General features: G+C 43.6%; 1 protein-coding gene across 5 annotated transcripts in view; it reads right to left on the bottom strand.

Moving 5' to 3' along the window:
• Nucleotides 1-10760, bottom strand: part of Ahctf1 (AT-hook containing transcription factor 1) — a 55138-nt gene extending 44378 nt beyond the window's left edge. For 2 of the 5 annotated variants that reach the window (XM_037211189.1, XM_037211190.1), the window contains exons 1-4: nt 10020-10287; nt 6755-6882; nt 2827-3080; nt 275-455 (exon numbers count right to left, since the gene is read on the bottom strand). In XM_037211189.1, the coding sequence (XP_037067084.1) occupies nt 275-455; nt 2827-3080; nt 6755-6882; nt 10020-10228 (772 nt within the window). In that variant the 5' untranslated portion in view covers nt 10229-10287. The other 3 variants (XM_028865484.2, XM_028865479.2, XM_028865480.2) reach the window with 3 other exon arrangements.
• Nucleotides 10761-15933: the final 5173 nt, after the last annotated feature.

The following is a 15933-nucleotide window of genomic DNA, read 5'->3' as shown; positions in this document are numbered from 1 at the left end:
AGTGACTCATCCAAGAGGACTACAGTACCCAGGTACACATAATAAAAGAATTTTCTAAATGAAAACAATTGGCCATTTGAAAAACAATCCATAGCCGGGCAGTGATGGCACATACCTTTAATCCTAGCACTCAGGAGGCAGAGATCTCTAAGCTTGAGGCCAGCCTGGTCTATAGGGCAAGTTCCAGAACAGCCAGGGTTACAAAGAGAAACCCATTACACAAGGACACTGAAATGCTCACCACACCCCCCCCAGTGAAGAATAACTAAATTACCTGAGGCCTCTACTTCGTTTTGACTGCACGACAAGTCATCCAAACACAGGTCAATAAGAAGGATCTGTCCAACATCAGTTACCACAGCCGCCACTCCAAAAAGCCATCGAAGACTTGGATGTAAATGTTGAGTACTTGCACTGGCTCCGCCATGATTAATTATAGGTTCAATAGCTGTTACCTAGGAACCAGAATATGTGATTAGCTTTTCTTTTCTTTCTTTTCTTTTCTTTTTGGTTTTTCGAGACTGGGTTTCTCTGTGTAGCTTTGCGCCTTTCCTGGAACTCACTTTGGAGACCAGGCTAGCCTCGAACTCAGAGATCCGCCTGCCTCTGCCTCCCGAGTGCTGGGATTAAAGGCGTGAGCCACCAGTGCCCTGCGTGATTAGCTTTTCTAAAGTGAGAAAATACAAACTGTACAACAAATAAGATTTGATATTAAGGCAGGTTAGTGTGGGAGGCCAGCTCCCACCTTTTCAAGGGTTCCTATGAGGAGGAAGAGGGACAAGAAAATATAAGACTGAAGAGGAGAAAGACAGAAACACAGGATAGCTTCGGGAGGACCTGGGTCAACACCCCACAGACTTTTCCGTTTATTCAAAAGGACTTTTTTATAAGAATGCCAAGGGGCAGGGCAAAAGATCTCTCCCTTGCTAGATCAAAGTACACTGCACAGCCAAGTATAGACCCTTCCAAACACCTGGTAACCACGCCCATGGCCAAATCATCCCCTTATGCAGCCCTGCTGGGTAAAGCAAGCCCAGATTCTTGGGCCCTGAGTTAAGTTCTCACTAGGAAACCTCTGTGGGTCTCCACAGGTCAGTAACTGGAACAGACTTAGAATCATAACTGTATGACATTTATGAATCTAAGTAAACATACTGAAATTCTCAGATATACCACAAAATTATGCTATTATTGCAACATATTAAAAAATAAAAATTAAGCTGGGTGGTGGCAGCGGCAGCGCACGCCTTTAATCCTAGCACCAGGAAGGCAGAGGCAGGCAGATCTCAGTGAGTTATAGGCCAGCCTGGTCTACAAAGCAAATTCCAGGACAGCCAGGGCTGTTACACAGAGAAACCCTGTCTAAAAAACTAAAAACCACAAAAACTAAAAAACAAACAAATCAACCCTGATGTTTACTGATAGCTTAGTCTAGTGCTGCTAGTTATTTGCTAACTGGCTCATTTAATGTTTATATACTCTTTTAATTAACTATATGTAATTATCTGTTTAAAGAAGAAATTGAAGCTTGGAACACAAATTTAAAAATTATAAAATTGTTAAGCATACAACTTAAACCTGTACTGTTTTATTTTAGAACTCTTTTTTTTGAAAGAATTTATTTATTCATTATGTATACAGTGTTCTGCCTGCATGTATCCCTGCAGGCCAGAAGAGGGCGCCAGATCTCATTACAGATGGTTGTGAGCCACCATGTGGTTGCTGGGAATTGAACTCAGGACCTTTGGAAGAGCAGCCAGTGCTCTTAACCGCTGAGCCATCTCTCCAGCCCCTATTTTAGAACTCTTAAGCAACCACTTTAGAATTATCGAATGGTAGTCATTCCATAAAATTTTAGTTTACCCTTCTGTGGTGGCTTGTATATAGCTCTCAGATACTTCTCCACCATGTCTACTTGCCTGACACCATGCTCCCTGTCGTGATTATAATGGATTAAGCCTCTGAAACTGTTAGCAATCCCCCTCCCCATTAAATGTGTTCTTTTCTAAGAGTTTCCTTGGTCAATGTATCTTCACAGCAATAGAACAGTGACTAAGACAAATAACAGCAAAAGAGCCAATGTGCACACCTCCCCAGACAAGATGTTTGTTGCATTTTCTACCAAAGGGGGTGAAACCAGGGCCGAAGAAATGGCTCAGTGATCAATTCCCAGTACCCAACTGATGGCTAACAGCAGATTCAATGCTCTCTTCTAGCCTCTATGGTTATTGCATGCACATAGTACAGACATACATGTATGTAAAATACCCATAACACATTAAATTTCAAAATCTTTTAAGAGAGGGGTACAGATTTTCTAAATTAGTTATAGTCATCTTTTTTTAATGTTGTTTTATTTTATTTTATGAACATAGGGTCTCATTGCGTAGCCCTAGCTTACCTGGAACTTACTATATATACATACATGAGGCTTGCCTTGAACTCAAGAAACTCATCTGTCTCTGCCTCCCAAGTGAGGATTAAATGTGTGTTACACCATCCTGGTCATCTTAAAGTTTTTGAAGGGGCCAGTAAAATGGCTCAGATGGTAAAGCTACTTGCGGCCCAATGATACAAGCCCGACAGCCTGAATCTGATGCCTGGAACCCACATAAAGATAAGAAGAGGGCTGAGTCCCACAAGTTGCCCTCTGACCTCCACATGAGCATGTGATAATGTACATTTTTAATTTTATATTGAAGGCGATAATTACATGAAAACACATTAATCCTAAGTGTACAGTTCAATGAGTTTTTAAGGTAAACACATCTTGTAAGCTTTCTGCTTAGAAAGCAAAACTATCAAGGTAACTTAAATAGTACATACCCTTCCAGGAAGAACAACTGCTTTGACCACTCTTGATATACCAAGGTCATAAAGACACAGAACACTCCCGTCAGCTTCTTCCAATCCTATTAACAATCCAGTTCTCTTATGCCAAGAGAATTCTTTCACAGCAAGGACTACAGGAGATTGTTCATTTACTCCACTGAATCTATACGCAGACAACCGCTCTCCTGTTAGAGAGTTTACAACTTCAAGTTGTGGACCACAAGCTAAGTATGCCAGTCCATTTTTCCCTATGGAGGAAAAAAAAAAAGGAAGCAAAATGACTGTTTATTGTAATACCACTGCAACATAACAAATCTAGTAGTTAGCTCTTTTATATATGAATACTTAACTTTATTACACAAAGATTACAAATCCCTCCTGAATTGGAAACAAAGCATTTATAGAGCACAGCAATCCTTAAAAATAAAAAAATAAAGAGCAACCATAGCAGTAAAATCATGCAGTAAAGAGATGATAATGGTGCCCAAATTCATTGTTTTATTTACTCCTTATCACAGCTCAATAGAACATAAAATAACCTAAGGCTTAATGCATTTTAACTTATCTGACGTCACATAGTTACAAAGTTAACACAAGTAGATCCCAAGACCAGATATTGTGGCACACCTGGAAAACCCAACACTTAGTGGCAATAAGAACTACAAAACATGAGCTGTGGTAATTCTTAGCGTTTATAAGCTTAGAAGATAGGATACTATAGTTTAACAGAAAGTATCAGAATCCTCTCTTTGTCTCATAATCCTATTCAAAGTGCATACTTCTGTCTCTAAAGCTACAAGTAAATATCTAATTTGTTTAATGTTACTCAGCCACTAAGCAAAACATGAACAAGAAAACAGAATAGATAGAGTGAAATGATATACTAGCTGGTGATTGTGAAAAGAATGGATTAATTACAGTTTCATCTTACAGACAGAATAGGATTTGCTTATTGATGGGTAGATATGAAGAATAAAAAGAATTAAGAACAGACTCTAAGCTGGATATGGTGGTGTATGCTTATAATCCCAGCATTTAAGAGATAAGACCAAAAAGGGAGCTACATAGTGAGACCTTGTCTCAAAGGAAGAACAAACCCAAACCAAACAGCTATGACACTTTCACACGAGTAACCAGGTGAATGAAGGCCACTTTTCACTACCATGGAAATGCCCATTACTGGTGCCTAACAATTTTCTCCTAATGAAAACCCTACCCCCAGGAGAGGGAGGCTCATGAGACCCAGAAAATAAACACACAGCTGGGAAAGCTTCAACTTAAAAGAGTTATGGGACCCCTCCTGCTAGCGAGACTCTGACCAGAACTGACAACAGAGTCACCTGCAAATTGTGACTTCTGAGGACCCTGTATCCACCTGGTACATATGCATACATGCAGCTAAAACACTCAAAAACATAATCTTTAAATTGTGACTAGCTGTGTGTTAATTAGACATTCCATAGTAAATAAGACTCGAAGTTTTTTGATAACACCATTGAAAATGGGTTTTTGTTTTGTTTTGAGACAGAGCTTCTTTGTATAGCCCTGGCTGTCCTGGAACTCACTCTGTAGACCAGGCTGGCCTCAAACTCAGAGATCCACCTGCCTCTGCCTCCCAAATGCTGGGATTAAAGGCATGTGCCACCACTGCCCAGCAAAAATGGCTTTTTAAAAAGAGAATTTTCAGGCTGGTGAGATGGCTCCGTGTGAAAGGCCTGACAACTTGAATTCGATCCCTGAGATTGATATTGTGGATTAACAGGACTACTCCAAAAAGCTTCCATCTGACCTCCATGTGCTTACCATGGCACACATGACACGCCCCCCAAAACCCAAAATAAATACATGTATATAATTCTCCTCAGCAGAAATTTAGAGATTCATGAATGACCAATTATCTTCTAATCTGAATCTAGTATTATTTTGTAACATTTGAAATATATGTATATCTATTACATTTTAACACACAGTCTCTTCAAGAAATGAACAATACCACAATGTCAGGTGGCTGGTATATCCCTTTCGATTTTGGATGTTTAATTAGTTCTGTTTCCTTTGCCATTTCTTCTATCACTTAGAGAAGAAAATGTGCCTATGTTAGGAATCCAATATGGAGGCTGGAGAGACAGCTCAGAGGTGAAGAGCACTGGCTGTTCTTCAAGAGGACCCAGGTTCAATTCTCAGTACCCACAAGGCAGCTCACAACTGTCTGTCAGTGCCAGCCAGTGCCAGCTCTCCTGGAACTGTCTGTAACTCCAGTTCCAAGGGATACAACATTCCATACACAGATATATACATGCAGGACACCAACACACATAAAATAAAAGGAAAGAAAAAGAAAAAAAGAAAGGGACCCTCTTCCCATTCTTTTAACAGCTGGGCAGTGGTGGTGCACACCTTTAACCCCAGCACTCGGGAGGCAGAGCCAGGAGGATCTCTGTGAGTTCGAGGCCAGCCTGGTCTACAGAGTGAGATCCAGGACAGGCACCAAAACTATACAGAGAAACCCTGTCTCAAAAAACAAAACAAACTAACAAACAAAAAGAATCCAATATGGCCTTGCCCCCTGGAAGGTCAGATGCAGGTGGACTCCTAAGATTTAAGGCATGCTAACAATACTAAATTAAGAGCTTCCTAAATAAGTTTATAATAAAAACTAAAAAACCTAAGAGTTTCTAATAAGCATTCTAACTTTTTGCAGGGAAATGTTTTTTAGAACCATTAATTTCTTCCCAGATAAGAAAATGAGGGTTCTTCTGTGTAAGTATAGGCACATGCACGTACCAATGAATGTGGAAGGTATTGGGTGTCCTGCTTCATTCCCTTGAGACAAGGTCTCTCACTAAACTCAGAATAGGATGGCAGACATCAAGCCCCAGTGATCCGCCCCACACAGCAATGGGGTTAAAGGTGTATAGCTAGGCATGGATAGACATGTGCAGTTGCAATTGCTCATGGAGACCAGGGGTTAACTCTGGGTATCTCAGTGTAAGAAGACACATCTTATTTGTGTGGCTTACACTCAACTTGGAGCTCCCCATTTTGACAACAATGGTTGGGGAGCAAGGCCTTTCAGATGACCTCTTTCCTCATAGCAATGCTGGGGTTAGACATGTTCCACTACACCCTGCTTTTATGTGTGCTGCAGATTTAGAACTCAGGTCTTCATGCTTACAGTAAGCACTTTACCGAGTTACCTCCCCACCCCCTATAAGGAAAACAATTAGAATCCACCATCCTATAAATTTACTGATAATGTGTTCCAAAGCATATAGTTTTACAAACATTAGTTATAGGTATTATATAAGAATATTCTAGCCGGGTGGTGGTGGCGCACGCCTTTAATCCCAGCACTCAGGAGGCAGAGCCAGGCGGATCTCTGTGAGTTCGAGGCCAGCCTGGGCTACCAAGTGAGCTCCAGGAAAGGCGCAAAGCTACACAGAGAAACCCTGTCTCGAAAAACCAAAAAAAAAAAAAAAAAAAAAAATATTCTAAGTTGGTTTTTATAGAAATTATATTACAAGCTAGTAGAAACTAATATATACTTATTTTAAAACTAAATTGTAAACTTCTTTTTAAAAAAAAAAAAAAGATTTTATTGTACTTATGTGTGGTGTGTTTGTCTCTCTGTGAGAATATGAGATTGCCTGTGGAGGTCAAGAGTGTTAGACCTCTCGAAGCTGAAATTATTGGTTTATGAGTGGCCTAACATCATAGCTCCAGTCTCCATGATTAAGCAGCAAGTGCTCTTAACTGTTGAGACCCCTCTGCATCTGTGCATGTGTGTGCGTGTGTGCATAGGTGTGCACATCCATGAGGTGTAATGGAAACTAAATCTAGGACTGTGAGTAGGGGCAGGCAGCAAATGTTTTATCACTGAACTCTAGTCCCAGATTAGTGAATCTCCAGCAATGATATTTACCTGCAGCAAACTTTCCACGAAGCACGGACTCTAATGTTATCTCATCTTCTCCAAGAGCTTCAATAGTCACTTCTGGGAAATGTAGGAGATCACTCGTCACTTGAGCTGTTAAGTCTTGCATACTTCCACTGTAAATATTTTTTTAAAAGTAAAATTAATATGGTTATTTGTTCTATTGACCAGTACACTTCATTATTCTAGTCAGATGATTGTGAGGGAAAGCAAGCCACATACAAAAGCAAATAAAGTAAAGTAAAGTGTGTACATATGGGTCTACCATAGTCTTGCCTACAAAAATATATTTCCTAAGAAAATATTTCTTTCAAGCAGCCTTAGGGGGATATTCACGAAGCCCGAAGTCCTGAGGATAACCTTAATTCCCACATTCTGTGAAAACTCTTACAGTGTAATTCACCTTACTGCCCAACTTTCAGAGAGTAACAGAAGATACAGGGAAACAAAGGACTATCCCAGTTTAGGAGTTATCTTTTTTCCACACTTTTTTTCCTCTTCCTTTTTGTATACTGGGAATTGAACCCAGTACCTTCAACCCTCACAAAGCTGATTTTTTGGTAAAGAAAGAAAAACTACAATGTCCAGACTCCCCAGTAAACTCAAAAATTGAATCTGATACCTATCTTTTAGTAGATAGAAAAAAATCTAAATTATCTTTAATTTCTTATACAAAACTAAAGTCCCTTCATGACTTCTGTTCTGAGAGATAGTTCAGTAGTTAAAAACACTTGCTGCTTTTGGAGGAAGCCACAGGTTTGGTTCTCAATACCCACATGGTGGCTCACAACCACCAACATAACTCCAGTTCCAGGAGACCCAATACCTTCTCCTGCCCTCCACAGGCACCAGGTATGCATGTATGCATACACACAAGCAAACACCCATACACATAAAATAAAACCTAAAGTTCTGGTTCAATATAAAAGCATCTTTCTGAATGATGAGATGAAAAGCAGAGAGGACAGAGAGGAAAGAGAGGGAGGAAGGACAACAGGAATTCTGAGAGACAAGCTGGCTCCGGTCTTGAATACTAACTATCAAATCTAGTCCTGGTGACCCTATCTCGTTTAATGCACTCTGAGTTCCAAAGAGGCAGACTCCCTCAGGCTAGACATGGTGTCACAGACCTATAATTTTGGTATTTGGGAGGCAAAAGGAGGAAGATAGCCACAACTTCCAGGCCAGTCTGGTCTACATGGTAAGTTCTAGACCAGTTAGGGATGTACTGAAAGACCTTAGCTAAAATAAAGCTCAGAGCTAACAGAGTTGAATGCAAGCCTATGCCATCAGAATAGTAATTCGGATACAAAGTCGGTGCTTCAGCAATAGCCTCAGTGTCCAAAAGGTAAAGAAGCAGGTTAAAAAAAAAAAAAAATCACTTGAAAGAGAGAGCAAGACTAAGTGTAATGTAGAGAGGGAAAGTACACTAGATGGATACACAGTCAAGATCCAGGAATCTCAAGACTCACAACAGGAAGGAATAACAGGGGAAAAGACTGGGCAGGTTGGATTAGAATCTAACCTGAAGCAGAATTGCTTTGTAAAACAAACTGGACTCAAATTCTCAGATATCTTCCTGCTTCTGTCTCCTGAGCACTGGGATTAAGGGTATTTGCCATCACACAATGCCACAATAAATTTTAAGATGGAATTTTAAGCCACATATGGTGGTGCACGCCTTTAGTCCCAGCACTTGGAAGGCAAAGGCAAGAGAGGATCTCTGTGAGTTCAAGGCCAGCCTGGTCTACAGAGATCCAGGACAGGCACCAAAACTACACAGAGAAACCCTGTCTCAAACAAACAAACAAAAAACACTGTGCTGGGTAAAGTAGAATCCAAGGGCAGCGATCTACATTCTAACCTCCAGAAGTTTACATTCTAGAAGACGGCATTCATAATCACAATATCAGACACAGGAATAAAATGCTACAACAGAGATTGAAATCCTAGAAACAAACAGATTAAAAAAAAAAAAAGCACAGACAAAAGGTGGGAGTTAGGGGCAGGATTTGAAATGTGAGAATTTAAAAAGGTAAGCTGGCATGCCAAACTGAAGTTGAGCCTCAAAACATCAAACACCTTTTCAAGAATGTGAGCCCAAGAGTGGCGCTGATTCTGTATAACTGCAATAGAAAAGCCATGAAATGAGGCTGGATGGAATAGCCATGCTACAGAGATCTTTAAACTAACCTGAAGAACACTTCATTCTTGGAGTCTCTGTAAATCTTATAAAGTTAGGCTCTAAAAAGGAAATGTTTTGAGTGGAGATCTACGGCCCAACTTTAAATGTTTACAAAACAATTAGGTTGCCTTACAAATTGGTAACATTTTAATACTAAGTTACTATGAGCCTCACACCTGTAATCCCAACTATTCCCCGGGTTGATGCAAGGGGAGTGCCAATTCCAGGACTGCCTGGGCTACAAAGTGATAACGGTCTCTAAAAAGAGGGGGGGAAAAAGTAAAAGGAGTAGCTCAAGGTAGTTCACGCGCCTAACAGTGTGAGGCCATAGATTCAATCCCCAGAACCACCAAAAGTACAAAATAAATCACGGAATACGGTCTTCACACAGCATGTCATGGCCACATGAAGTAAGTCAACTCACCCCAACAACTCTGTCTTTCAAGAAGCTGACGGTTAAAGATCAGCCAAGAGACTTCTTAAAGCCCACGGATCCCTTAGGATATCAAAAACCAAATTATGTTTTCTTCTAAAGAACCCACGTTCTTTGAAATATGTCTCCAACTGTCTATTAAAACAAAACAAAAAACAAAAACAAAAGACAGCGGCTTGGAGTGTTGATCGGTGGTGGAGCGCGTGCTTAACATGCGCCAGGTGGTAACTTGCATCACTGGCATCAAAAATAAACAAAAATAATAACGCTCACTTTCCTGTAACAACACATCTCTAGAATGAATGCCATTCGTTTTGGGAACACCCCCCCCCAAAAAAAAAAATCAACCGATCCCACGCTTGCCGGGCATGTGTGAGGACCTGAACGCGATTCTCCACCGTACCAAAAAGAACCGTTCCACAAAGTCAACAAAAACCACCTGTCTCAAGCAGACCAGGTCTACCTACCAATCCTAAAAGCAAATATAACCGACTCCCCAAAAAGTCGCCCAAAGGCACCCCTAAACCTGGCAGACCAAGTTCTTGACACGGTTATCTCCAATGTCCCGTACCAGGTCCATTCACTCCGGTGGCCCGCAGCACCCGGCCACCGCGAGTGAAACTTTCAGGACTCACCCGAGCCAAGCACAGGACCATGTGGAGCACACGCCAACGGAGGAGCGACCCAGAGCGCCCGCCGCTGCCCGCGGGGGACGCCCCACAAAGGTCTCCATCGCCCCGTTACACCACGACGGGTCGGGGTCTCGAGTCAGGCCCGCCCCGGGTGGCCGAGATCCCGCCCCCGGGCGCGGGAGAGGAGCGCGGAGATGCGACTCTGCCGCCATGTGCCAGCGCTCGCCTCCGGGGTTATGTAACTAACGCCCGAGCGCTGGAACGAGCCGCACCGGTCGCGGCTCGCGGACGCCGCTTCCCCGCGCGGAGAGGCGAAGGAGCCGCCCGGCCTAGGCCCCGGCCTCGCCGCACCGTCCGCCCCGCCCTCGGCGCGCGGGCCTGCCGCTTCCCCACCCTACCTGAGCCCCGCGGGCCAGGCCGCCGAGGGCCGCGGCGGGCGCCTGCTGCTTCCGTGCGGGTCCGTCACAGCATCTCCCGGGAGACGCGGCCCGGCGCGCGCGCCCGCCGCCCGCCGCCCGCGGAAGCCGCTGCTCGCTCAGCGGCTCGCCGGCCCCACCACCCCCCGCAGGCCCCCGGGGAGCGCCTTCTCGCCCGGGCCGCCCAATCCCGGCTTCGAACTCGGCCGCTGCCCGCGCCGCGTCCTCCCCGCCGGCGACTCGACTTACTGGGCTGGCGCTGCGCGGGCCGCGCTCTGCGCACTACCCCGGGCGCGCTGCCCGAACCCCACACACCGCCTCTCCGCCGAGGAGGGAAGGATCGCGGCCAGGGCGGGGAGCCGAGCGCAGATCGCGCTGCGGGGCCCGGACTTCTCGCGAGGGTTCCGGCCTCGGCGCCGACTCCGCGGGAATTTTCAAACTTTCCCTACTAGGCCTTGCGGAAAGGGAGGAAAGGGAAACTGCTTTGGGAAGAAAGGTTCGTTTACGTACCTCGGGGTCTCCCCGCCTCCTAGGAGTGGATGGGAGAGAGACTACAAGTCCCACGATGCTTTGCGCGCTGGGCGGGGCGTAGGTAGTGGGCGGGCTTCGCCAAGCTCATGGCCCGGGTATTCTGGCGACGGTTCCTGCTGGCAGCCAAGCGATAATCTTTCCTCTTGGACTGCTACACTTGCCTCCGTGTTTTCCGTTCTGTGCTAACTTTTCATGCAAAAAGCGTACCCCAGACTTGAGAAGTGTTTACTCATTTTCCAAAAAGCAGCGTGCTCACGCCTCCTAGCCTAATCTTTTGTCGTCTGTCTGAACCTGGGTGTCTTCTGCTGACAGCATGTGCGTGGCATGCACGAAGCTCTGGGTTTCATTGTGCCACACCTAGGCTACCTTTTTGATTTGTTAGTATTGAGAGACAGGAGTTAGACTCCTGAGTAGGCAGACAGATATGGAGAAGGACTGTGGCGATTTTCCAAGATAGCCAGCTTCGTCCTCAGCTGGCAGCTTTTGTCTCCTACCAGCAGGTCTCCTACCTGCAGATGGACTGGTACAGTTAAGTTCAAGGCCTGATCAGGACACATCACGCAACCGTGTGGGATCAGTCACCAGCCATTAAGTCTGTCTTCAAACTGACCAACCCGAGGGAGGAAGACTCAAGAGAGGCTTTAAAACCCCAGGCCTAGGAGGACACGGGATTTTTCAGCTTCCCTAGTACCTGTTCTGCTTTGCAAGAGGGTCTTTTTCTCTCTGTGTGTGCTGCATGTGTGTGTTTTCTCGCTCCCAATAAACGCCTTTCTTAACTGCTAATTCTGCTGCTACTTCTTGTACTTTGCCTTTTAATTCTCTGTCTCTCTCCTTTTTAATTGTATTTTATTTCCTTCTTCCTTCTTTCCTTCCCTTCCTTTTTTCCTTCCTTCTTTCATTCATTCATTTCATTCATTAATTGATGAATTCATTAATCAATTGATTAACCCATTTATTTATTTATTTGTTTGTTTGTTTATTTTCTGAGACAGGGTTTCTCTGTGTAACAGTCTTGGAACTCCTGGCTGGCCTCAAACTCAGAGATCTGCCTGCCTCTGTGCCCCCAACCCCCAGTGTTGGGATTAAAGGCCTGTGCCACATTTTAGTTCTTTTTTGTTTTGTTTTGTTTTGTTTTGTTTTTTTGAGATGTGGTTTCTCTGTGTAGCTTTGGAGCCTGTCCTGGAACTCTCTGTGTTACCAGGCTGGCCTTGAATTCAGAGATCTGCCTGCCTCTGCCTCCGGAGTGCTGGGATTAAAGGTGTTCGCTACCACCGCCCAGTCACATTTTAATTCTTTAACCTGCAGTGAAAACAAACTCAATCAAGACCCTTAGACTGGACTGTATCATTTCTAGACTGTATCATTTAGGGGCTCATCTCAGGGATTTCTTCTGTAGAATATCAGTATCTCTCCTTGAAGTGATACTCGTGGCACCAGATACTTTTCAAACAAGTATGGAATGCATCTTTAATACTGAGTTGCAAATAAAGGATTATAAGGAGGCTGAGAACTCAGACTGGAAGATCTCTGTGTGTTCAAGGCTAGCCTGCTCTACATAGCTAGTTCCAGGGTTACATGGAGAGACCCTGTCTCAAACAGACAAATAAACAAACAAACAAACAAAAAGAGGGAGCAGGGAAGAGAGCAGGCGAAGGCATTAGCTGTGTTAGTCAGTAAAACCTACCTTCATCACGTTCTCCCCATGTGCTTTTAGAGAGAAAGCTGCCTCTTACAAATGTAGTATTTTTATCTTTATGGCTTTTTCTTTATTCATAGCAAGCCACAAAGTTGCAGTGCTTGTTTGCATGTGGCATTAGTCTCAATGGTAGCAGAACAAAGTTAAAGAGGATGCCTTTTCACAGTAGGAGCTCTGTGGTCTGGTTTTGTTTTGCCGGTGGTGAATGGGTCGTGTTAAGACTGTCTTATGTATACAACTGGCCTTGACTCCAGGGCTGGGATTACAGGAGTGCACCCCCCCCCATCCTCAGTTTTAGGTGGTTCTGAGGATCAAATTCAGGGCTTCATGAATACTAAACAAATACTCTACCAACTGAGATACACTGCCCCTCCCCAGCCCTCTTTCTCATGAACTAATTATCTTTAAGATTTATTTATTTATATGTATACAGTGTTTGCCTACATGCATGCCTACATGCCAGAAGAGGGCACCAGATCTCATTATGGATGGTTGTGAGCCACCATATGGTTGCTGGGAATTGAATTCATGACCTCTGGAAGAGCAGATGTGCTCTTAACCTCTGAGCCATCTCTCCAGCCCATGAACTAATGTTTTTATCTGGTGCTGGGGATTGAACTCGGATGTCTACTCCACCCTGAGCCCCATTAGATAGACTCTTCAAACAGAAAACATCCCTTTGTCCTAAATATGTACATGTTAGTTTCCAACCTTGCCTTCCTCCACAGTCTACATTTCTATCCTTTGGGTTTTTGTTTTGTTTTGTTTTGTTTATTGTTGTTTTTTTCAAGACAGTGTTTCTTTGTATAGTTTTGGTGCCTGTCCTGGAACTCACAGAAATCCACCTGCCTCTGCCTCCCCAGTGCTGGGAGTAAAGGCATGTGCCACCACCGCCTGGCCATTTCCATCCTTTGGAACAATTTCCTTGGGTGTTAGACTACTTGATAGAACAAAGACAAAGATTTTCAGCCCAGGAATTGTGCTAGTGAGCTGTGGGACAGGGAGATCAGGTGATCTTTCTGGGCTTTAGCTGTCAATCATCTACAGAGCTAGGGGACAGAAGTGAAGGGCTGACTGCTTCTTTAGGCTGACGTTTGTTTATTAACGTTATCAAAAGTCCTGGGGTAGGGGAAGTAGCTGGAGTGATGGCTCAGCAGTTAAAGCTCTGGCTGCTCTCCGAGAGAACCAGAATTGGATTTCTAGCACAGTGGCTCACCATCTGTAACTCCAGTTCCAGGAATCCAGCACCCTCTTCTGACCTCCGCTGGCACCAGGCACTCATGTGGTTACACAAACATATATATAGGCAAAATACATATACATGTAAAAAGTTAAGGTAATTAAAAATCCCTTTAGATTGTAAAATTAAAAAATCTATCCCATCATACGGAATACCCAGGTATTACACAATCTTTCAGACTGTAATCTTTCCTTCCATTATTACTCACAGACTGATTTTTTTTTTCTGTGATTGACTATCAAATAACTGAATCAACCATACCTGTCCTATTGCTCTACAAACTTTCTGAGAATAATTTCTTTGCTTTTTTTTTCCAAATGTGTTTTGTCTTTTTGCATTCTTTTCTAACAAAGAAAATTGGGGTCCAGCACCTCAATAGCCTTCTTCCAGGGTCCATGGAAGAATCTATAAAGGGCTGATAATCTAATCTTGACGATATCAAATGAATCTACGTACACAAAACTCTTTCGTCCCTTTACTTTATTCTTCTGAGCCAGATCTCGCTCCACAGCGCCAGTTCTTTTCTCATGCCTCGCTCCTTTCTTGCCTGATTTCTCTCTACATTTATCTGCTGTTCTCTTAAATTCTATCTTAATTCTCCCATCTAGTTCTGCCCCATCTAGCTTCTCATCCATCTATTCTGCCCCATCTTAGCTCCTCTCCCATCTCCTTCTTTCTCATCTGTTCTTCCTCATCTTCCATCTCATCCTTCTAGTCCGCCAATCTAGTCCTCCTTGAGTTCTCCTCAAGTCTCAGAGGTTTACAGTTATATACCATGCAATAATAACAATGCTCAGGGTCAAAAGGAGGGGCAATAAGATTCCCACAAAAGAGCAGTAATTGCCAGGCATCATCTGCAACCCAAAAGGGACTAATGGGAAACAGAATCAACTGAGGGCTAAATTCAGTTAATATCTGAGCAAGGGGAATTTATGTGCTCAAACTGTATTCTTAGAAGTGGTTAGGTAAAGTGTTAGGAATGAAAATAAAACTTCCTTATTTTCCTTTGGTCCCTTATCTGTTCAGGCTATCTTGGCTGCCGCCATTTTCTGGCAGGGCCGGGAGTGCCCTTTGTGGCTGGGTAGCCTGAGTTACAGCTTGATGTACCTGTAAGTAGAAATCCTTTAGTTCTGAGTTAATTGTTAAAGGTAGATCTAAAACTAGAGATAAGACTTTGGAAAGGGGAAGGTTAAGCTTAATTAGCACATCTGCCAGGCCTTCTCAAACAGATAGTCTGGATGCTTCAGTCTGTTCTTAGAAAGACTGGGGAGTATCTCAGATAAGATACTTTTGTATCTGAGATTCTCCTCCACTGCTGGTGGGAATGCAAGCTTGTACAACCACTTTGGAAATCAATATGGCGCTTTCTTAGAAAATTGGGAATCAATCTCCCCCAAGGTCCAGCTATACCACTCCTGGGCATATACCCAAGAAATGCTCAATCATACCACAAGAGCACTTGCTCAGCTATGTTCATATCAGCATTGTTTGTAATAGCCAAAACCTGGAAATAACCTAGATGCCCTTCAACTGAAGAATGGATAAATAAATTGTGGCACATATACACAATGGAATACTACTCAGCAGAGAAAAACAATGACATCATACTGTTTGCAGGCAAATGGATGGATCTAGAAAAAATCATCCTGAGTGAGGTAACCCAGACTTAGAAAGACAAATATGGTATGTACTCACTCATAGGAAGATGCTAGATGTGGAACAAGGATGACTGGACTGCTACTCACATCACCAGTGAGGCTACCTGGAAAACGGGACCCCAAAAAAAGACACAGAGAAATGGACGAGATCTACATGAACAGCCTGGTCATGAGTGGGAACAATGAAGAGCAACGGTCCAGGGAAAGACAGTGGGAGATCCTAGCTGGATCAAGAAAAGAGAGGGAGAACAAGGAATAGGAGACCATGGTAAATGAAGACCACATGAGAAGGGGAGAAGGGGAGGAAGCAGAGAGCTAGGGAGGCCCACCGAGATCCACAAAGATACCCCCGCAAAAGACTGCTGGCTATGGTCCT

This window comes from Peromyscus leucopus, chromosome 15 (assembly GCF_004664715.2).
Source record: "Peromyscus leucopus breed LL Stock chromosome 15, UCI_PerLeu_2.1, whole genome shotgun sequence".
Classification (NCBI taxonomy): Eukaryota; Metazoa; Chordata; class Mammalia; order Rodentia; family Cricetidae; genus Peromyscus; species Peromyscus leucopus.
The sequence above is the reverse complement of the archived record's forward strand: the minus strand, read 5'-3'. Positions and strand labels throughout refer to the sequence as shown.